We start from the raw sequence: 23,702 nt of genomic DNA, 5'->3' as shown, positions 1-23,702 counted from the left end.
CTACGACGATGATGTGGAGAGTTGCCCCTCGAATCGTCCGTCGAAAGCCCAGTGGACCTCGCCTTCTGGGGCTTGGACACCTTACCCACCAACAGCTTCTTCTTACGCTCCTGCAAGGCCTTGGACGTAAGCGACTGGCAGTCGACACAATCATCCGTGTCGTGGGCCTCCCCGAGGCACCAGAGGCAGGCGTTGTGCGAGTCCGTCACCAACATCTTGGACCCGCAGTACCCACACTTCTTGAAGCCCGGACGCGGGGTGGAAGAAGAGGAAGACATCCCGATAAACTTCAAACCTGTTCATTGTGAAGAACCGAAAGAACAGAAACTCCAAAGAGTCGAGGCGCGCCGAGATCTCCAAAGTGAACACGTTCGCGGAAAAAAATGAAACTGAGGCTATGGGCATTGTGCATCCTACCTATAATATCTGGTGACATCGGCCATTGGAGGAGGTCCTCGAGGACGGTGTATCAACATCATCGACGCAGACGCCGAAAGATTTTCCGAAACAGCACAGTTGTAGTGATTACTGACAGATATGGAATACGTCGGAGGACCCAATCCACTCGAAATTAAATGTACTAGGTTTTCCTGCGCACATGTTACAGGCTCCTTTGCATGCCGTCACCTCCCTGGGCCTTTAATATTCAGCAGGGAGTTCTTCCCACTGTGTTGCTCTTCTACTCTGGTTTCCTCTAAAGAAATGCTTTACAACACACACATTACAGGTCATTGCGGGAACCGTCAGGTCATCAGTCGTTTTGGCTTTTCAGTATCCAACAGCGTTATTCACACCCTGTTGCTTTCATACTCTGGTTTCGCCTATACTAGACCCTTGCTGACAGAATGAGGCAGCTGACAGACAGTATGTCAAGCCCCTGCTGGCTGCTTGCCCCCCGACAATGTACACCCTCACTGCCTTCTTTTGCCTCCATTGCAATTTAAAAACCCCTTGGACGCCTCAAACTGTTTCCCAGCTGTAGCCAAGGGGGACACCCAAACATGTTCCAATGGGCCACACCAGCTGGTAAATATTCAGTCAGCCCTTATGGGATATATTGACCCACTCAACGACATTGCCCCGCATTACTAAGCTGCATTTGAGCAAGAAACAGCAACCTTGCTGCGCTGGCTCCTGTGCGCACCAGGACCTCAAAACTGCGTTTTGGCAGCAACAAAAATATGGCTGCACCATCCTACCTAGCACACTTCAGGCAAGATGGAACAAGGGGACACACTGAAAAAGTATGCCAGTGTGATCCGAGACATATAAATGGAATCAAGTGAAAAAGCAGTGTTGCTTTGCTGAAAAAGTCAAAATCCCCTTTAAAAAAAAATGCTGCTGTGATGCTAAATTCCCTCTGTTTCTTGAAACCACAAGCCCTGTGTGTTTAACTGTGCTTCAGAACAACCAAGCATTATTCCTGAGTGACAGGCCCAGCCAAACCAACTCTGAGAGAAATCAATAAGCAACTTTACTTCACTTGCACGGGAACACGCATTTATTTCTTTCCAAAAAGTATCCAGTCTCAGCAGTTCAAAGAGACTTTAACTCTCTGAGCCAGGTCCGTGTCAAATGTATCTATGGTTTAGATAAAACTCCTGCATTCAAGGAAATGACTACAGCTGAAAAGACAGTGTGGGCATCTGAGGGAGCGGCCAAACCGAATTTAAAGAAAGAAATGCTAGCAGTTTTTAACACATGTGGAAAAATGGGCTCAATGCTAGCAGTTTTTAACACATGTGGAAAAATGGGCTTTGCTGACTGAGGAAAAAAAATGGCCCGATTACAAAGTTGTTGATGAAAGCCTGCTTACTTAGCAATGTAAAGGGATTAGGTTAGTGGTGATAATACACACATAGGCTATCTTCTTTCACAAGTTTGTTTAATTCAGGACCGAAAATAAGAAATTAAAGAGTTTAAAACACATGGGCTGGAGTTGCAAGCTCTAAAAAAACAGTTATTCCAGTTGCCAGCCTGAAACTTCCCCAAGGAAGGGAGACACCCCATAAACTTCCAGGACACGAAACTAATAATTGCCAGCTTGAAAAACTTTGAATGGGTCAGGACAGAGAAAGTTCACACGCTCGTCAGACATTCACCTGTGCTCCAGGCTGGGACAATAGCAGTCCTGGGACACTAACCTGTCAAGTGTGAAGGGGCAATAAAACCTTTAATTAAGATGAGAAACCTCCACTTTGCCTTGAAGGAAATGACAGTTGGTTGCAGTTGGAGGGGGAAGAAAAAATGATCTAGTGACAATGGACTGTCTTTTGGTTCCAAAGACTATTTTATAAATAAACGTTAAAGACTCTCTGCAGCAGGAATTAGTAAAAATGTAATAAAATTCGCAGTTTCAAATATGATTTTATGCGCTTTCTTTTTAGACTTGGTAGAACTCATTGCCGCATGGGGAATATAAGTTATGAAATATGACAGATTACAAGGAAAGTATTAATGTTGTAAACATAAAATTGTGTACATAAATCCCTGGGGATAATTCGCATTTGTGTACAAAGTTATGAAATGTTAGGCCAAATCTTTCATGTTTAGAATTACCAAAATGTACCAGAAAGGCAAAACAAGGTTGCACAGACTGGAGGATTGGATTGATATGTGCTGCACATCATATGTAACCTGTGTGTATAATTTGCCAAGAGATTCCAATTGTATAAATGTATGTTTTTGGCAAAATCTGATTGTCAGTAAAGTAAATGAAGTAGTTTTTGGACATTGTAAAACTCACCTCATAAACCTGACATAATTCCCTTAGAAATCCAACCAGTTGAGAGCAAGGCAGAGACTAGCACCCCTGCCCAATCCAAGTAGTTTAGGGGCATGTGTAGTTAACCCTGCCCAGCCTCTACTTTGATGATGTAATTTTGCACTATAAGCAAGGGTCCCTGACAAGACTCTAGACACACTCTTACTGATTTCCAGTGCTGCGTTCCTGCACCCGTCATCTTCCAGATCCAGACTCCAACTACAAGGCCAAGCATTGCTGATCCTACTCCAGGGTCCACTGCAGCACCCACGCAGTGCTGATCCCATTCCCAGCAAGGCCTACAATACCATATAAAAATCCACTAAATTCCCCATTAACAAGGGGAAAGCAGTGGTACCTTTGGCATCCTGATCCAGCTTGGATTGCTGCCACTCGCTGCATGCTGCTGCCATCCTGCTATCCTGATGACCTATATTATCCAGTGACCAGAATTGCCAGTCCAGAAGTGCTACACAGTAACCAGAACTGCCCAGCTGATCCTGTCCCACTGATTTTGTCCGGCTGTGCTTTGTTAGACCAGATCTGTGTGGTGACCAGAATGCTGACTGTCCAGAATCCAAGAACTAAAAAGTGGACTGTGAGTATCAATTGCCACCCTACCTAAACCCATAGCCTATCTTGTCTTTGTTCTCATCCCACTCTCTAAGTCACCTTATCTTTATCCCGATACCTTGTTCAAAATGTCACAATCATTCTTGCCACCCTGTCATTGATTTCTAGTGCTAGCGCCATCGCTTTGTAGTAATTTTGTTTTGTGAAATCCTAAGCTATTCCGAGTGATCGGACTGGTTCCGCCAGGGCGGGCGCTGGGAAGCTAGGGTTGAACGCGTGAATCAACCCTGGAGTTTACTGTGTCCCTCTTTGGTGGCCTAGCCTGAATGCACTAGTGTAGAGCAACACTGTTTGTCAAAACTGATCTCCATTCCTTTTTCACCGCTCCATTTTCTCAAAACGCACCTTTCTAGATCTTGCATAACTCATTCAATTTACCAGCTAGAGACTTACTTTCACTTCCATATTGTACCTATGATCTGTAGCTACGCCTCAACACTCTAAATCAGTGTATTTTATTGAAAACCGTTTTGGTAATTTCAGGCGGGAATTGCAAAAGTTTGCAAAGTTTGCAACGTGTCATTTGCTGCAACATGTTTTAAACCCTGCCACTCATTTTCAAACTGTAAGCTTTTGCTAATCCATCGCTTGGGATTGTTTGTACCTTTACATTGTTGCTTTAGTGAAGAATTATATTTGCTTCATTGTTTTTTCACACACATTCATTATTTTATTGAACCATTTCCGAGTGTCTTTTTTAGCACTGCCAGGGTTTAAAAACCGTTTTTCTCTCTTGTTTGGGGAGGGAAGGTCGGACTTCAATTCCGTTTTCCATTTGTCATTCCTGATTACCTGCTGTTTCTACATATCCATTTCAAATTAATTATTTGTGGGTTGAGGGAACATTGAAGGGGGAAATTCTAACTTGAGTGCTATCTTTCCTAAAATCAAAAAGTACTCCTATTGTCTGGTGTTTTGTAGATGTGTCAATAGAAGGTTAAACTAAGTGTATTGCTTGCATTCCTATTGTTCTCATCACCCCATTGGTGATTGCTGCCCCATATTACAAAGTGTATGATTTCTTTTGAATTTTCAAATAAATAAATATTATATTTTACCAACCAGCTTGGTTCCTGGTCCATTGTGACGCGGGGTATTTGAAAAGGGGCTGTGATATGAGTGGTGTACCATCTCAATATTGAATCTAACATAAAAACATAAGCATTTCAATTGCACCCTGCACACTAGGCCAAGAATAAGGTGTGCGTCGCCTGATTGAAATCCACTACACCCTACATGCCAAAGAGGTGATAGGAGGCATTTGCGATCCAGCTATTTGCCGCTTCTCCAACTCAATAACAACTACTGGCATTCTACACTGCTTTCATCAGGCTGCAGTTTCGGCTCCCAGTGTGTCCCCTCAAAGGGCTTGTGATTAGCCACCACCAACCTATACTATTGACTTACCCATTTTCGCGTAGTCATCGTTCACTTTTTTATTTAGGTTATTGTCATTAATGAGACTCGATTCATCCATTTAATTGTACTTCCTCATCAATTATGTAAATATCTTATTTTCCATTGTTGCCGTTGTACTTGTGACAGAGTGCCATCTGCAAAGGTGTGAAAGCCCTACCGTTTTAAATGATGCAGGGAATTCTGTTTCTGAAAGGGAGGTCTGGTATTCAGGCCCCAGCCCCCAATTAGAAAATTCTACATGGCAAAAACATAGTATTATAGTGCACACAGATGCCTTGCTGTATCCAGTATACTGGCATGACCACACTATATCTGCTCTGGCACAGAGAAAGTTCAAGGTTCACCTGTGCACCCGACAGCTGTTGGGACAAAAAGTCACTTCAGGCAGAGGCAGCAATTTATTTATCTATAGGTGGTTGGCTTAACATAAAACCTTTCACCATATTAACAAAACAGAAAAGAGAATAAAATACATTTCTATCATTTCTAACCTTACATTCATATTGGGTCTTTTTCCTTTTCCTCCCCTCATAGATGAGTTCGTTCAAGTCAATTAATTTGAATACTTCAGTTAGAAAGTTGATCAAAGCAACAATCACAGACTCCCGCTCCCCAAGCATTATCATTTTCCACAGGTCTTCGGGGCTGGCTACCCGGAAATTCTCAAAACAACCTACCAAGAGGTCTAGATCTTAGATCAGTCACAGCGGAGCAAAAGAGTGTCAGGTGTTGAAGAGTTATCTTTTTTTACCTTTACCTTACACAGCATACAGGACACATTGTTATCGCCTTTTCTGTTTGTAGATAATCCTACCATTGTAGGGTATAGATTTAGACGAAATCTCGTGTATTGAATCCGAAGAAGATGGTTCGGAAATTGTAAATATTTTGGAAGAGCATTGTAAGGTCTACACATCAACACATGGTCAGAATATAGTTTAGGCAATTAGCAGTCATCTTAAGTCTTAATCCAGTCGGCTCCCCATATTTTTATTTTCACAGACATAGGATTGTCGCCCAGCTGACACGGTAACATCCAAGTTTGACAGGATCTCAGAGCACTTTTTCTTCCATTCCTGAAGAGTTGGGTCTTTGTTGTTACTAAGTGCCCCCTTAACCAAAGCATATCCTTTTACAAGAACCAATTAGGTAGATTTACTGTACAAAGATATCCTTTTCCATGTAACCATTGCTTTGATCAGAGGTAGGAATTTAACTTCTGCACCTCTGATCTAAATTAAATTGTCTGCCTTTATCAGTCTGGTGACCTGTTAATCTTTAATTATAATGTGTCTCTGAAAGGCACAGGGAACCCCACTCTCTACATTTAGGGTATTATAATAACAGTTATCTCAGAAGGAAAATCCAGAGGCAACAATTTGGGAATGCGGTATTAAGGATTTTAGTATACCCAATACAATTTATACTGTTAGAGTTTAATCACAATTTAATCTGCACTCAATCAATCATTTATTTAACATAGCAGAATTAATTTAAAAACATCATTTCATAAAATTCATACTATCAAAAGCATTCATCCACATCCATCAGTTCACTCATACAAACCAACAATAGGTACAAGCTAAAACCATGTAACAAATATAACAATTCATTGACAATCCAATTATTGTGCAAATAGATTTTTGTGCAAAACAAGTTGCATGGCCACAATGGGTTTTTGTAGGTGGTCCACAATTGGGATAGGCCAAAACTAGAAGATCTTCACAGGTGGCCTTATCCTGAAATTCTCTACCGGATTCGACGTATTAACGTTGTTTGCGTTACGTCTTCATCAGGAGATAACAATTGGTTTTCTAAAAAAGAATACAAACACTGAACCATAAATTCCCTATATAAGTGAAGGGACAATGAAAGAGGAAGAAAGAAAAAAGGGAAGGAGTGCGGATACATTACTTAACAGTGCTCAACATCAAAAATAGAATAGTCTAATATTCTCCTGCTCATACCCTCAAATATGTATATCTGGGGTAAACCATTGGTGTCAAGCAGGTAGTGCTACCATAGAAATTAAGTGTCCCTGGGCAAGGCGGAAGTGTATCATGGCTATGAATGAACCCATTAAGATGGAAAAGAGACAACCCATACATGAAGTAAAAACCCAAAGTGTAGAATTACAGCACCTCTAAAGGGTCTACACACTGACCTTAGGCACAGCCAACTGGAATTAATCTGTTGTTTAGATTGTATATGGAACTGGAAGTACTGCCATCTAAATTGGCAGTGTTCAAAATGAAAAGGATCCTGCGTAGCAGATAGTTGGGCTAGGTGCTCCAATCTATGAGAAGTTTTTAAACAAAAATGTCAGCAATTACCATGGTGTAGCGCCCGGGCATGTTTTTCAAAAGGAACTGAATAAACAGGCATTGAGAAAGAAAGAAAAAAACAAAAAAAACAAAAAATCAGAAAATAAAATCAAAGATGAGATGTTGTTTTACCTAGGCAATCCAGGTAGTGGGGAGGTGCTGGTGGAAATAATCGCGCACCTCAACAAGGTGTCTTTAGCAAAGCCTGTAATTCAGGAAGAATGGAACCCGAATATTTCAAGACTGGGAGGCAAAGAGGAAACTCATAAATGGTTGTACTCCACCCCAGAGGCAATCTTTAATTACAAGCCATGTCTGGTTATGGCAAGGTAACTGATAAGAGCACACAAACATGAAGCCTCAGCAATCTGATATCACACCAGTGTCAACTCTGAACAGGGCTCAGTTGTGATGTGCATTGGTGTCTAGGATAGCTTCTCCACAGCTGCCTTTTGGACCAATGGCCAGAACATTGCGTTCTCGGATTCTCCATTAGGACGGGACACACCTTAACCCAGGCAGGGATACAGCCTATGTCAAAGTTCTCTGCATGGGAGGTGAAGACAAAAAGTATCCAAGGAAAAGAAGCTCTGCCCCCCCCTTACTGTCCCTAGGGAACAGTAGGGGGGCGACTGATGTCGAAACAAGGCCTCACTGTGGCTTCACTGGAACCAGGACCATGTCACTGAATGTGAATGAACCTGCGAAGGTGCCAGCCAAGCTTGCTGGAGTGGGAGATCAACAGAAGGGCTCAACTTGTCCTGGAGCCCCTGGATTTCCCTGCATCTTTGAACTGCCTCGACAAAGGTCTGAGCACCTTTGGCACTATCCAAGCTACTGCATGGGAACTGCCAGTCATCCATGACCATGAAGCTCAACTGCCTCTGTATTTCTGAGTTTGTTTTATGCCGACGATGAAGCTCCACATCGGACACATGCGCAGACTCACCGCCATGTCACCGGTTTCTTCAAACTACAAGCAGACGTTGCTGCAGTGCCCAGATGCTGCGATGAGCTCGCAGCCGAAGAAAGTCTCTTTTACGCATTCACTGATGGCAGGTGATGTCAGGGCAGTGGACCCGGAAGACTGACATTTCCAGTGTCTTTGACCTGTAAACCAACACTGCTGCCCAACATCACCACATTGTTGTCACTGGTCACCTCCGAAGCATGACACGATCCCCGGCGGTGCCAAAATCGACCAGACTCTCTGAACGCCGGTTTAACCAAAAGACAAAGAAATAAGGTATTGAGAAGTGGCCCAGTCCCCCTGGTCCACATTTGGGACCATAATGTTTTTTAAGCGCTGATTCTAAGGCTTTTCTTACAAGCCACCTTCTTGGACACAAACTGTGCAAACTACATGCCCTAACACCGCTGCTCATCTACCCAGAGTACTATTCGACAACAGCTTGTATTTTCCAGGTTTCTTTACAGGGATTCTTTTTTGCTTCTGTTTTTAGTTCATTATTAGCATTTTATTGTCAAAACCGTGTTTGAAAAGTGTTTTAAGAGTGTTATTTTGGAGTCTCTGTACGATTGCTTTTTGAGTTACTACGGTCATGTGCTCAAATCACTCCTGAAGACATAGCCTGCCCTTGACTTGCACTACTAAATGAGGCGAAAGAGAGATGCTTTTGGGCTGTGCTCGTTTCACCTTTAGGATTGGGATCACTTTTTGTTTTGGTGTAGTATGGTGCTGAGTAGCCACTACTCATCCCTGTACTCCTGCAAAGCGGTAGTCATATCATCACAGTATCCACTCATCTTCCTTTTCCATTGCAGCATTGAAAGGTGGGCATCATTGAATGTACCTTCAGAAGAAATCTCAAAACGCTACAATCTTGCCTCACAATCTCAAAATACCACTCAGCCATTTTTCCATAGGTTAAGTCATTGCCAGCTCCAATGAGAAACCGACTTCATTTTATTTATTCTATTGTGACATTGCAGCAGAGAACTGTGGAATTCGTAATCAACTGCTGTGATGTCACAGTGGGGGGGGGATATGGCATTTTTCTTCTTCCTCACGTCTCCCGAGACCCAAGGGAGGAAAGGAAAGTAGAGCAACTCTGCCACATCAATCTGCGGCTCCCCCTCAGGCCTACTCACTTTACTAAACACGCAGGGCAGTGTAGCCCATACATAATGAATAGACATAAATCTAATGTAATATCTAGTAGGTATCAGCAGATAAAAAGGTATAGAGTAGCCAATTTACTCCCATCAATGTTATTTTGCAGTAACAGCAATTAGTTATTATTCAATGATGATGTTTTATTCGGTGTTCAAACCATCAAAGCACATTCCATAAAAACATAAAAAGCGTACCCATATAAAAACACATTATGCAAATATAAAAAATATAGATAGACAGTTTAATCTGTTGATCATATACTTGAGTTCATACGAGGTTTGTTATGCCTTCGAAAATTAGACAAAACCATTTAAAATGTTGATAGATCATTATTTTCCCCGCAGAGTACGAATCACTCTTCATCTCTGTTACCATTCCCTGTGTAGGCATTTGGCAACAAAGAATGTCAAATTGACGTCTCCAGTATTTTTGTGCAGATCCACTGCGTCAATAGTCCTACGGATACCCTTCAATTTAAAAATAGGAAGTAATTGTCTCTAACACCATTGTAGCCGGGGCATAGCAGCACACACTGGGAAAGATTCAAGAGGGGCTGCGCATACCGGACATTCAGTTCTTTGTAAGTGCTGCTACCCACAATGTGCCTACTTTTAAATCTTAGAAGAGTGGTCAGGCGTAGATCAGAGTTATGACTTCCAGGTATTATTCGTGGCCAAAGTCTTGCTTAATCCTGTTGCCCATAAGGGAGCTTAAGACATGCAGCCTCCATGATTCTTCTACATTCCTGGATGTCTGCCGTTTTGGCAAGTTCCTTGGAGCCTGCCTCCATGGCAGACGGCTGATCCCACAATGCACCAAGGCTCAATATATTGCACCAGAATTGTACGTATTTTGAACGGCTACCTTTAAATCAGCAGTTCTTTGAACATATGTAAACTTGCACCGTCCAGAGTCGAATCCAAAACTGGAGTGGTTTTAGAGATCTGTAATGTTCAATAGGCCAGAGGTCACGTTCAAGATGTAAAATTACATTTGCTGCTCCACTTGGTTGCATCAACAGATTCAAGAAGTTGTTTTCCACCACTTGCAGAGCGTTTGATCTAGTCTAGCCCCAGATCCCTGACCCATACAGAGCTGCTGGGATGGCCTGCAACCTATATAGTTGTAAGACCGGAGTCAGTGCCCCCCATTGGGACTGTAAGAACTTCTTAATCCTACTGCGGTATTCTCCCAAAGTCAGTGGCTTTTGTTACTTGTTCAGTCCAAGAACCATTCTCAGTAAAGCGCAAGCCCAGATAATCGTATGCCGTGACCAGTTAGAGTTTTTCACATCATCTTCGATGTTTACAGTTGTGTGCTTCGTTAACCTGTGTTTAAAGAAGTGTTTTCGTTTTGCTTTTGTTCATTTCAAAACCAAGTTCAATACATTTCTTTGCAAATATGGCTAGAGTTTGCCTTATAACCATCAGGGTTGTTGTAGCACGGAGTCATCTGCAAAAGAAAGTGTGCCGGATAGTGTGTGCTACCTATCTTAAGGGAGACCAGGCTGTTGGCCACCAACTCCTCTATACGCCTGTTAATGTGGAAGCAATAGGGGCCAACACGCATCCCTGTCTCACTGGACCTCCAATTTCTCTGAATTCACCACGCATCCCTCCAACCCCCCCATCGCACAGCGGCCTTACTGTTGGAATATAGGGCCTGTATGTTGGACAGTAGGTGTGCTGCGACTTTATATTCTTGCAAAACGTGCCATAATTGATTTCTGTGTACACAGTCAAAGGCTGTTCGAAGATCTGCAAAATCGCATGCAATTTAGTGTTTAGGACTGTGTACTTTTTTACTATGAGGTCAAGCCTGGAACATTGCTCAAAGGTATCCATGCCCTTTTGGAATCCAGCTTGAAGGTGATTAATTATTCCTGCTGTTTTGACCCAGTCTCGAAAACAACCAAGGATTACCTTGGCATAGATTTTCTCAGCCCCATCTAGCATTGAAATGGGGTGGTAATTCCCCGAGGACTCTCCTCCTCCCTTTTTATGTATGGGAATAATGACCGCCTCCCACCACGTGTTGGGAATTGTACCTAGCTCGGTAACTGCGTTGAAGACAAGAGACAAAACCGGCACCCATACTCTAGGTTCCTCTTTGAAAACATAAATGGGTATACCATCTGGGCCGGATGCATTCCCATTCCTAGGGCACTCATTTTCCTTCTCTACCACCTTCACAGAAATGTTGAGGCCAGAGTCGCACTGGGGTGATATATCAAATAGTACAATATGCACGTTATGTGAATCCAAAGAGTCACTATACAGGTTAGAAAAACGGGCGCACCAGTTGGTGGGTGCTATACTACATTATAAGTCGCATAGTGCGTTGGATGCTTTACCCACCACGAGTTTCCAAAAAGTACTTGTATTATTTCTACAGGCATCCTTGAGAGTTTCCCACCTCAACGAGTGTGCTTTTTCTTGGTGTTAATAGTGGCTTTGCATGAGATTCTAAGGGTTTCTAACGTTTTTATCCACTTTAGAACCTGCCTTAAAACAGGAGGTTATGCATTCCTTGCATAGCTGACGTTCGTTATACCATCTCCGTTTGGTCAGCGTGTGAATTTTGATTGTCTTACTTGGTTTAGTAAACACAGGGAATAGGATCGGAACCATTGCTAAGAATGCTTCCAAAGCGTTGTATGCGTCCATTGTTGGATCACAAATGGCTATAATATATACTCAACAAATGTGGTGCCCTGTGGATTCAAAGAGGGTTTAGGAGAAGAGACTAAACTGCAATCCTAATCAATCCTTATTCATTTTTATTATTGTTCCATAAAAAATCATTACAAAAATATTCAATAAAATGTTATTAAACCTTCCATTACATTCATTCATAAGTAACCAATATCAAAAGTACCACAATATTACATCAATTCAGCATTAAGAATCATTTTTATACAAATAAAAGGCTTCTATTCCAGCCTTTTAACTTTCAATTTTCTTGCTGGGAGTGATCTAACCACTCTTGCTGTGAGTCCACACAAAAAACTTGCTCAACTATAGGTGTCCTAAATCTTCAACATTCATTTTACATAGGACTTCCATGGTTTAATAGTTTTATCTTAGCAACATTTAGTGAACTGCATTCATATGTATGTCAACGTCTTCTTCAGGATTTGTGAACCTTCAGCCCAATTTCTAACTTTTCAATTTCTTTACATTTATTGAACAGACTCCATGGTATATGCTTCCATGGTGAGCAGTTTAGATTTTTCTTCTCCTTTTCAGTCTAATCGCATCATGACATGCGTAGAGTCTGATCGCATGCGTCAACTTATATAATAAGTAATTATTTGCATTTTATATTGTGTAGGCGATATTAAAGAAAATTCTTTAAACAGACTCTACGACTGCGTGTGGTCCCTTCTCCCTTTCCATGGTAGGCAGAAAAAAACGTGTACCCGGTGCGCAATGCATGCCAATGCGTCCACGGGATTACACTGTGGCATGGCTAGGAAACAAGCCAATCCATGTTAAGTGTATCCCATGGAATGTCGCCAGTGATGTTTCATATGGGACTCTTTGACTGCCCGCCTTGAGTGGCCACTAATATCTATTGCAACTGCTCTTGAATTCACAACATTCTTGATTGAATCACCAGAGGGTAATACGATGGAGCTTTCGATGGGCCCATGATCACTCCATCTCCAGTCTAAAATCTCAAATGTGTTGATCAGATCACAGTCTTTAGCACTAATCATGATGTAATCAATTGCACTTTATCCATTATGACCGTAAAACGTGTTTTTGGCTGGTTGGTCTTGCTCAAAGCATCCATTGCATGTCCTGAAGTTAAGGTTGTACAATTATATCACATGTAAGATCAGTTCAGAAGTGACTAAATCTGCTCTTCACCAACAAAGGTGCATGGAAAGGGCATAGTGGTGGGAAAGAGATGAACTGTACACTGCATGAAATTACAGTCTGCTGGACTTTAACAACGGGATGTATTCCACCCGGGATTCCAAGAGGCATCAGACAGCTCCAGCTTCAATTACATTATTTTATCATGTGTCTGTGACAGAATGCTAACTGTGAGATCCAATAGTTGGAGCCTTTTGAGTTTTACTAATATGATTTGGTTAGATTGGTCTCTGAAAGTGAGGTCTGCTAATTAACACCCCCCCCCCTTTTTATAATGTGCCATGCTAGACAAAAAAATTTCACACATGTGATTTTGCTGGTTTGGCTACTGACACCGATGAGCGGAAACCTTGTGGTTTGGCAACATGTGCATTCCTACCACCATCTGTTGGAACCAAAGGTCCAGAATGCCAGTATCTAGTTAAATTTTGGCAATCTTTAGCCTAAATTGCATCATATATAATTTTGGGCAGATGGCCAATCAAAATATAAAGCTATGTCAGGTTATGAAATGGTGATCTCTGGGCGGGCACAATTATATTGGCCAAAACCTACTGCTGTCATTTTATTATCAGCTTGGTTTTTGTGACCCTCTTGGTCAGGGCCTCCTTTGTATTTGTTGTCTGGAACAGAGTTTCAACCAAAACAAACTGTTTGGAGTTGGTTCCAGCAAAAGCCTTGGTGTTCCCTGGGAAAGGGCTGCCCCTCCTAGGATGGCAGCCCTTCGATTAACAGAGTCCCTTTAATGCAGCCAGACAGAGGAAGGGGGCTGAGCAGAGAAACAAAGAGAGGATCTCCAATTTAGAGAGGGGTTTCACCATCTGCGATTTTCCTTGGACACCCAAATGTCCAGCCCCCTCCCCATGCCCTGCAGACAAAGCCTCTGGGTACAACATCACCATGCAGAAGGTTCTCATGCAGCACATGACTGGATCCCTTACAGAGGGTCAATGTGGCCGGTTTGACTATATAAGGGGGTTTCTTTGGATCCTTGAAAAATTACTAATCTGTAACCTGGTTAAGAATGTAGTCTGTTCCAAAGTCCTCTGCCACTGAGGTGAAGATTTCCAAGGAATAGACAAGCTCTTCCCCCATTTGGGGGTGGGGGGCAACATTTGCAGTGGCTAGCGTTAGACAAGTCCTACATACAACCAGAGCACTGGTATCCAGGGTCTTGCTCACTGGGGGCAGCATCCCCTACAAGATTTCTCTGGAACATTCCTCGTTGGGAAGGGCAGGACAAGGACTACCATTATCCTTAAAGAAATTGGACAGGGTCTGCCAGCAATCAAGGATGTGACCCCTGTCTCTTTGGGCATCTCCAAACTGCTTTTATGTTATAACACTGACTTTTCTTTGCATACACATTCCCCTTTACACACGGTTGGTATAAGAGATAGGGCAGGCATTAGGTTTTGTAAGTATAGGCCATTTTGATTTGCCAAAGACTGACCAGGACTGGGTTTTCTTTATTTGATGGTAGAGACTACTCCCATCATAGCTATAGGGCAAAGTAGAGGTTTTTCCAAACCCCACAATTTCAATAAAGGTTTTGAAACGTGTAACTCTTGTGTCAGTGGCATACTTGTGATACCATGCCTCCCTTACAGGACTCAGATGGCCTCTCTCATAGGCCTTGGCCCCTGCTGCCAGGGTCTGGAACCTCTTCCCTTCCCCATGGGTCGCTGTTGGTAACCCCAGAATATGGCTTTCTAGTTCCACAAAGGACTTGAAACTGTGGTGCCCTTCAGATTAACCTCCCTTCTCAAGGGCTTCCAGGACTTTCGAAGTGCCCCCTCCTTGCAACCTCCCTAGGAGAGCACTGCCTTCCTCTGGGCAGCATTTCTTTAAGGAGTCCTCCCTCTATCAGCCTTCCCTTGTACCATAAGAAAGTATGTCTTCTTCCTCCAGATACAAGACCCCGAATGACTTAACTCAGCCCCGTTCATACCCATGGGGCTATGGCACAATGGACTCCGATTGGTTAATTCCTAGGCTTCTTTGTCTCTCTCCCTGGAATTTATTTTACTTGGTGAGGAGTTTTCCTGTTAGCATCCCTTTAGCGATTGGTTCTTGGAGTTGCCCAATGGGTGTGTTAATTTCCTTCCCTCTGGCTTGCAACCGAGAGGCTTCCGGGGCATCTGCTGCATGGGGCACAGTCTTGGAAATCCCTTGCTCTTTACAGTGGTACTGCAGCCTTTCGGATGGTTGTGAGCCTGCAGCCTGGTCAGGTATTGGTGCTGCATTCGATGGCATACAGTTGGACTTCGATTTGAATAAGCGCCCGTGTCACTTCAGCCTAGTCTTCCTTTGCTAGTCCGAGGACTCCAGTGTTTGCATGAATAGCCACCTTCCAAGTCAGAGAAATATTGCACTTCATCACGTGTAGCATAACGTCTCGGTCTACTGGGCTGTTCATATGTTTGAATGCAATACTGGGGAAAGCTTTCACCTTGGCTGGGGTCCATATCCTTACATGTGGTGCTTATTGAGGCTTACTGGTACTTGTACTTTAAGTTCCTTCTTTTGAACAATGGCCAACTGTGCTAGGGACCTACCGTGCCCATTGGGGAGTAACGGGCCTAGAGGATACCGCCTCATCCACCCTCGTGGAGGTACATCAGGTAGCAGCCGGCCCAGCCGAGTCCCTAGTGGCCCAATACCCATATCATGGTGAATCCAGTTAATTTACTAAAACGCCCAGAGACTATTATCAAGACAAACTGTGGTTTTCACTCCTTTATGACTTCCACAAATAAAATGTACAAGGTTACAGGGAAATGTATATTTAAGTTTGCAGGAAAAGGCCATTATTTCAATTCTTTTCCTACCCCTTTCAGAGATGGTAGAGGCCTTCTTGGGACATTACGACCCACCTTACACTACTTGTTATTTGCACACCACGGCGTTCCCCCATAAGCATCCTCCCTCACAGACTATGGACCGACCTAGTTATCCACCGTCTACTGCAGGGCTCAAATGTTGCACTTGCCATTGACTAGTAATGATTGACTCTTGGCAAAGAACTAATGTGCAGTTTTGTATGTGTAAAATTGAGAGGGCAAGTGACTTTTATACCTGGCTAGTAGCTTGCAACTTGAAAATTTGCCCCCTGGCTTACTGGTTTTCCCTCCCATTGCATGATAAATATGACTGGGGCAAGAAGCACAAGAGAGAAATGCCATCAACTGTATTTACCTAAAACGGGTAGTGCCTTGTTTGACGTTTTTCTTCAAGCACTCTCACTTTTAGTACGGAGGAATGTAAAAATTAAACTATTTAACCATGTACTCAATGATGTATTTACTGTTCATGTTTACACTGGTACAGTGTTGCAATTGTAACATCAAACTTAAGGTTACACAGCGCTTTCCAAAGGATGGAAACTGAACACATTTTCCTGGGCACCTTTTTTACTCGTCTATGAAACATCACTACGTCACAATGCTCTCTTTAAATGCAAGGGTTTAAGGGGAAAAATAAAGTTTGGGGAGAGTGGTATGGTGTGGGGGAGGAGGGAAGAGGTACCAAAGGCAAGAAGGTGAATTACTTTTGATTTGGATGAGATATCCGGTGGGGAATGGCAGACTCTCCTCGAAGGTTCCATGATGAAGGCAAGAAATTGAAAGATCTGGGTATCATCAGCAAAGAGGATAAGAGAAACCTGAGGAGGAGATACCAGCTTGCCTAGGCATGTGTTGTATAGTGTGAAGAGGATAACGCCAAGCATTGAGCCCTGTGGCACACCGACTGTAAGGGTGAGGGGGTTGGGGAGCTGTGTCAGAGGATATGCTGTTACAAGAGATAGAAACGGATTGATCTGGGAGGTAAAATGTGATCCAGGTGAGAGTTTTGAATCGCTCGATTGGAAAGTGTTGAGAGGAGGGATGGAGGATGTAAGGTGTGACCCATAGAGTCGAAGGCTGCAGGTAGATTAAGAAGAATAGAGGAGAGTTTAGAATGGTCAGCATGTTATGGAAGCTGGAGGCATGGGTTTGACTTGTTCCATTGTGGTGGTGGTACCAAAACCCTGATGGTATTAAGAGCAGGCTCTTCTCTCTATAATCTAACAACCTCGCTGGCCCACTTTTGTTCAGCAAGGTGGTTAGATGTGAGAGAGAAGAGCCTGCTCTGAATACCATCAGGGTGACAGCAGAAGGAGGCAGGAGAATCGTCAGCATCGAGGGCAGGAGTAAGATTAAAGAGAGCAGTTTCATTGTTGAGGAACGATCCAGGGTGATTGCTATCAGTGGCTTAGGTGAAGGTCAGCATGGAATAATGTATATTAACAAGGGGGGTCCTGGGAGTCCCTCTGCCAGACATTAGTCCGGGTTACGAGAGACTTACCCAGAGTCTTAAGCTGACTATCTTTCACAGAGAAGAAATATCCCAAACATATCAGTCTTTGTCCTGCCCTGGGGCAGTCCAGCACCGAAATGCTAGGCAATTCTCCTCTGAACAAGAGTACCAACAGAAACCCCAGACACGTGTTTCGGTCTGGTTGGACCTCATCAGTAGGGTGGATCTGTGCCTCTCTAAGAATAGTGAGCAAGGGGTCCACGTCTGGATTCCGCTAGTAATTTAGGGTGAGACACAAAGTTACCTAAATATGCAAATTAACAAGGGGGGGTCCTGGGAGTCCCTCTGCCAGACATTAGTCCAGGTTACGAGAGACTTACCCAGAGTCTTTCGCTCACGATCTTTCACAGAGAAGAAATATCCCAAACATATGGAATAATGTATTACATAATATGCATTATTCACTGTACATAATTGTTTTTGATTCAACTTGGTAGTGCAACATAATGTAAGGTATTTGCAAATACAGATTCTACAACAATATGTGCTGAAAGTGTACCTCAATGCACATTCTCATGATCTACGTATAGTCTTACTTGTAAGATTTTCTACTAAATTCAGTTGGGCTCCATCCTTCCCACACCCCTCAAATGGAATCCACTTCCTTCTACCCCATGCCACGCCACTCACTTCCTTCCGATACCTGATTATATATAAACTCATATCCACTCTTGCCATGTAAGGAAAGCCAAAACGGAGAGTCACCCACCACACAACAGCCCAAGAGCCTTTAACATGTTAACAATCAACTATAACCTCACTACAGCCTGAACACCATGTGTGTGGCACTGTTGTGTGTTGCCTATGAAGCAGACACCCTTGGACATTAACTGGGATCCTCTGCCCCATTAAATGCACACATGTGGACCCCTGCAAGGCCACTTCCGGGCAAGCACAATCAATTGACCAGGTTCACATGATAGCAATCAACACCCACCAACATTCAACCAGCCCCTTAGTCATAGAAAGAATAGCTTTCATATACCGATGTTCACCTGACAAGCCAAATCAGTCCCACATCACACACCAATCTCCTCTTCCCCACATCAACCTTTGAAACCAGTCACCTCTGTCTGTGGTCAAACATCACCCGTCCTCAATTGCATTGCCAGGCTCAAATGCTGCCTCGCCTCAACTGTCACCCCAAGCCACACATGGTCCTCCACAACCAAACCTCTTTTTACCCACATATCACCTTCCAACACCGCATTTTATTTCAGACTCCAAAGCCACAGGTTTTCCACACTTACCTCAGCCCTACTGACACACCCACTTTAACCCTCCACAGTTTCATATGGAAGTCACACTTCACCCTCCTTCAAACTCCATAGCCAGTTTACCCTCCACAGCCACACATCGCCCTCACCAGCTGAAGACAACCCCCACTTAGAACGCCCCGCTACCTAATCCTACCAATATAATGTGAGCATTTAGCATCTCTCCTATACTACCTCTACCTCATCTACTACCTACTGTGGACCACTAACTAATTCTATCCTCCTCTACCTATAGCCCTACCTCTAAACGACGGCTAACCCTGCACTCTTCCTTCCTTACCTCTCCGCTGAGTAAGAATAAATCACTCTTCTACAGAATAGATACATGTTTCTGCTTCCTTCTGTTCTTTGGTGCAGTTGCCTGCATGCCGAGTTGCCTTCAGCTTGTTGCGCCTCACACGCCAAGTAGAAAATCTCTGTATCCCCCCCATCTCTACCTCTCCCACACACTCTATCCTACTTCCAACACTTCTTAACCCCCGCTGGTCTCCCTATATCCCAGTCCTGGCTCTAGCATCACACTGCACATCTATCCACCACCCCCCTCTCCCCTCCCTACCTCACCTCTTTTTGGTCTTCCGCCTTCCACGCCTCCCTGTTATTGCCATATCCTGCATCCAATGGTGTACTGCACATATTCCGGAAAGCACCCAAAGTGAACAAGGCCATAGCAATGGCAGATGGCAATTAACATTAACATTTGGAAAGGCTTCAAATCAAAACAATCAGGGTACAAGGCAAGCGAGCATTTTCAGTGTGCGTTAAAGCCTGACAGTACAAAGGCAGTGACGCGCTGCAGTTCATCATTCAACAGCACAATTGTCTTACCAGGTGGTTGTTTTCATAGACATTTTCTTTGTTTAAAGATTTGAAGTCTCTGAAAAATAGATGGACAGGAGGAGAGTTAGTTGCATGTTCCGCCATATTTACCCAATTTAGCACATGCCTCCCTATCTTCGTCCATCCCAACCCACACCATGCCCTCCCCTACCCCCAACTCCTAGTTTAAGCGGCTAACTTTCTTTAAAGCAGATCTTAAGGGCAGTCCATGAAGAATGCACTGGATAAGTTCCTGGATGGTTTAGGGCATTAGACCAAGCAGGGCATAGCCACCCTTATCAGTGAATGTAAAGGTCTCTGCGTGATTATGCACGTCAAAAATGTTGACTGGCAAAACACATAACAACGAAGTGGACAATGGAGAAAGAGACCTTATTAAAACAAAGAAAAATGCCAACATCATTGGAAAAATAAAGAAACACAACTATCCCATACAAAAATCAAAATTTGAGGATGAAAATATTAAACATGTGCAAAGGGGTAGTGCCACGCATCACTTTTTCAAAATACATTCGGGTAATCACCAGTGACACCCTGGAGAACAGCATCAGACTTTTCAAACAACCTTCATTTCATCCCCAGTGCCCTAAAATTGGTTTCTGTAGCAGGCCATTTTACACCTCCGTTCCCTGGAAAAAAGAAACATTAGGGACCTGGATGAAGCTACGGCTGAGTTCACAAAGTTTCAGTAGACGACTAATGATAAGGGGAAACACATTTCACAACTGTGATGAGCAGTAAAGCAATAGAACGAGCATGAACAATATTATTATTAGGTATCTTTCATGGAGGTCATTACTATTGTGGTGACGGCATTACGCTCGTTCATGCTGTGCATGTGCGATGCCCTGAAGTGTGCTCAAGAGTTCCTAGGGTGTGTGGGGGCTTCTAACCAGGCTGCCGCTACCTCGTCCCGGCAATAGAAGGCAGCGGTACTACCGTCTTAGGTTCAGGGGGGTTGTAGGTATAAAAAGACAAATAACATAGTTTTCACATTAATTGTACATGTTCTTTCTCTTGTCTTCTTCCCACTTATTGCATTTTATCGTTCCTACTTTCAATCCACCCATCACTCTTATTTTTCTTTCTTCCCGTTTCTTTATTTCATTGTCCTGTTCTTCTCTGTATCACTTCCCCTTTTGTTCTCCCCTTTGCATCAAAGTCTATTATGTAAATGGTCACTACATCAGCGTGTGAGACGTATTGTTAATATTCGTCTTTGGTCTTTTGGCAAAGCATTCAATGGTGCCCAGGGAAAGGTTGGAATTAACTATTCAGGCATTAAATTACTTTCATGTTGCTTTAACATCTGATGACAACTCAGCACACAAAGGTGAATTTTGAGGCGTTTTCCTTAAACCTCCTACATTGGTATTTCAGACTGGCGTTTCCACAGAGAGCGGCTGGTTCTGCAGAGACCCCTGTGCTGCCGCAAAACACCAAAGCAATCATGCAAGATGGTCAGCGCCTCCAGAAGAACGCCATGGACTTTCTCCAGGAAGCTCCTCATTTCTCGTCTCCTCTTTTGAAAGTTAACAAAGAAGGTCAGTGACCCGGCACAGGCTCTCCTCAACATCAAATGTCCCTCTGCAGGCCCTGCCAGCGGATAGGCAAATAATCCAAGATCGAAAAGCAAGATGTTGGGTTGCGCATATAATAAACAACCCGGTCAGAAATCGTTGTGGATAAAGGGGTGCACCGATATTATTAAAAAATAATCTGTCCCTCCAACAACATGCCTCCACCCCCACGGGAGCTCTTCCTTCAGTGCTTGAGGACTCAGGGGAGAGACGACACTAATGAATAACACTAACGAATTTGTTGGCAGGAGCCATCAAAGGTTCATTGAAGGGGGACCAACCTCAGCTCAGCAAGTAAACGCCCACAGGTGATTATGCGGAAAGACCACGCCAAGAATGGGTGAGATGCAGAGGAGCACCATCTTGCCAACTACCACTCCGAGTAGGAAAGCAAAGGCACAAACAAATATTAAATGAACTCTTGCTAACTGGTCAAAATGGCAAAGCATTCCTTGCCAACAAATAGTTTGTTTCTAGATAAAAAGGGAGGTGCAATCAGATCCCATGCGCTTTCTAGTGTTGTGCCAGAGCGGAGTATGAAGTGGCACATTAATAATGAATGAGAGTGAATGCAATGCACATGCCAACATGTGCCAATGGTTATGCAGGTCACAGAAAGCACTTGTGCTTTAATCGACCTTTTCTTTCAATACTGGATTTGCTTCACACTGAAATGGGCACACCAAAGGCTTCCAGAAAGTGATTAGTGGAAGGGTATATTGAGCTGAGCGAAGGGGAGTAAGGGAGCACACGTCAAGCCACTGCAGAAGCAAATGGAATGTGTAGTCGCGCAACAGGAAAGGAGCGAAGGGGGTCCGGTGCTGGCAGCAACACCCTTCAACGTCTGGCCACATGCAGTCCTGTCCTGCGTGCCACTTTATTGTTTGGTGTTCAGCCAGCTGTTTCCTCAAAAACGATTACAAGCAATTCCCCGCCCCAAGACAGCATCAAACAGAAGCATAATTGTGTAATGATAAAGAGATCATTCCACAAATGGGCCTGACTGACAGTGTTCTTCCAAAGAGCACGGCTGATACCCGACCAAACAGCCACAGTCAGGCGCCACACCGATTTAAGGTGGTGTCGTCGCACCCTTCTTTCCAGTTTAGCAAGACAGAAAGCAACGTGCTCGTTTTCGTTTAAGTTTGCTCTAGTGCTCCGAGGGAGGGGGTGGGGGTTGGGTGGGGTGTAGAGAAACTGAAGCATGAGGTGGCACAGTGGGAACTGAAAGATTGAGCGGGGCTTGGGACTACAGGGCGCCCTTGGGACTACAGGGCGCGAGTAGCCAAAGATGCCAGTTAATTCAAGAAGGAGGAATATTGAACAAGGACCAGTGTTGCATTGCAAACCAACCTGCGTAAAAGACAGTGGGGCAGTGGTGAAAGAAGAAGCATGCATTTCACATTTCATTACTTTGTTGAGTAGAGGAAGAGCCAGGAGGAAGCTGGAGCCGTAGTAAAGTCGGGAGAAGGGACGAATACCCTTGATTCTTTACATATGGGTTGCAGCAACAGTCTCTGCAGATGTTTTGAACTAGGACTGGCATGGTCCCATTCCATGGACTATGTTGGCTAGCTGATGGGAGCTTGGCTCACAAGATGGCTCGGAGCACAAAGTTCCAGACCCCGAATCCACAGGAAGAAAGCAGCAGTGCACAGTCTACAGACCACGGAATAGATGTGCAAATGTGGACTGGCTAATGCCTCTAGCATGCATTATAGGGCTGGTTAGAGAAATTAAAATACAAAAAAGGGTGTAGAGCAAAGAGGCATACATTATGAAGTCGATGCAATGGAATTCTCTTAGATGGCACACCTATACCAGCAAACATTCCCAAAGCCAATATGTCTGACTTTGCAAGTGTAGAGGGTATGCCTTTACCGTTCCGTTTGAGTTTTTCATATTACCCTCTACATTTGCAAAGCCTGCCCTAGTGGCTTTTCCTATGCTGCGCCTGAACTCACATGCACCAACTCATCCCAATGTTTTGATTTTTCCATTTCTTCTATTGCACCCTAAACATGTGCAGCACTACTAGCCCTGTTCCCTTTAATACAAAACCTTAAAATAAGCATACATTAAGGGGTCTTGGAGAAAGATGTGCATGAGTCCTGTACCATACCTCTACATGTGTGTGGGATCTTCCTGCTGGTAGCGTAATCATTTGTTGTCCTATCCAAGTAGAAATCTATGAATGTGCCGATTTTTCCAAACATGGCTGTTGAAATTTACCACAATGTAATTTTGTCAGCACAGTTACCCTATTGCATAACGGTTTTTGGCCTCACTAGAGAGGTTTCGACAGGACAGAGAACGAGCTGCCGGACAAGAAATGGAGATTAACATTTCTGTAAGAGCATGTCGCTTGATATCGATATGATCCCTGCTATTTCCTATATCCTATACCACCTGCAAGATGTCCAGTTGCATGATTGGTACTCGGTAAATCCAATGAGCCCTTCCGTGGTCATTTGGAATGCCAACG

General features: G+C 43.7%; 1 protein-coding gene across 2 annotated transcripts in view; it reads right to left on the bottom strand.

The window, feature by feature from the left end:
* The window catches only part of MICALL2 (MICAL like 2), a 316,518-nt gene that overhangs the window by 208,745 nt on the left and 84,071 nt on the right, over nucleotides 1-23,702 (bottom strand). For both annotated transcript variants that reach the window (XM_069647644.1, XM_069647643.1), the window contains exon 2: nucleotides 19,626-19,674. In XM_069647644.1, the coding sequence (XP_069503745.1) occupies nucleotides 19,626-19,674 (49 nt within the window). The remainder of the gene's footprint in view (nucleotides 1-19,625; nucleotides 19,675-23,702) is intronic.

Source organism: Ambystoma mexicanum, chromosome 2q, assembly GCF_040938575.1.
Source record: "Ambystoma mexicanum isolate Mex_15411 chromosome 2q, UKY_AmexF1_1, whole genome shotgun sequence".
In the NCBI taxonomy this organism is placed as follows: domain Eukaryota; kingdom Metazoa; phylum Chordata; class Amphibia; order Caudata; family Ambystomatidae; genus Ambystoma; species Ambystoma mexicanum.
The sequence above is the reverse complement of the archived record's forward strand: the minus strand, read 5'-3'. Positions and strand labels throughout refer to the sequence as shown.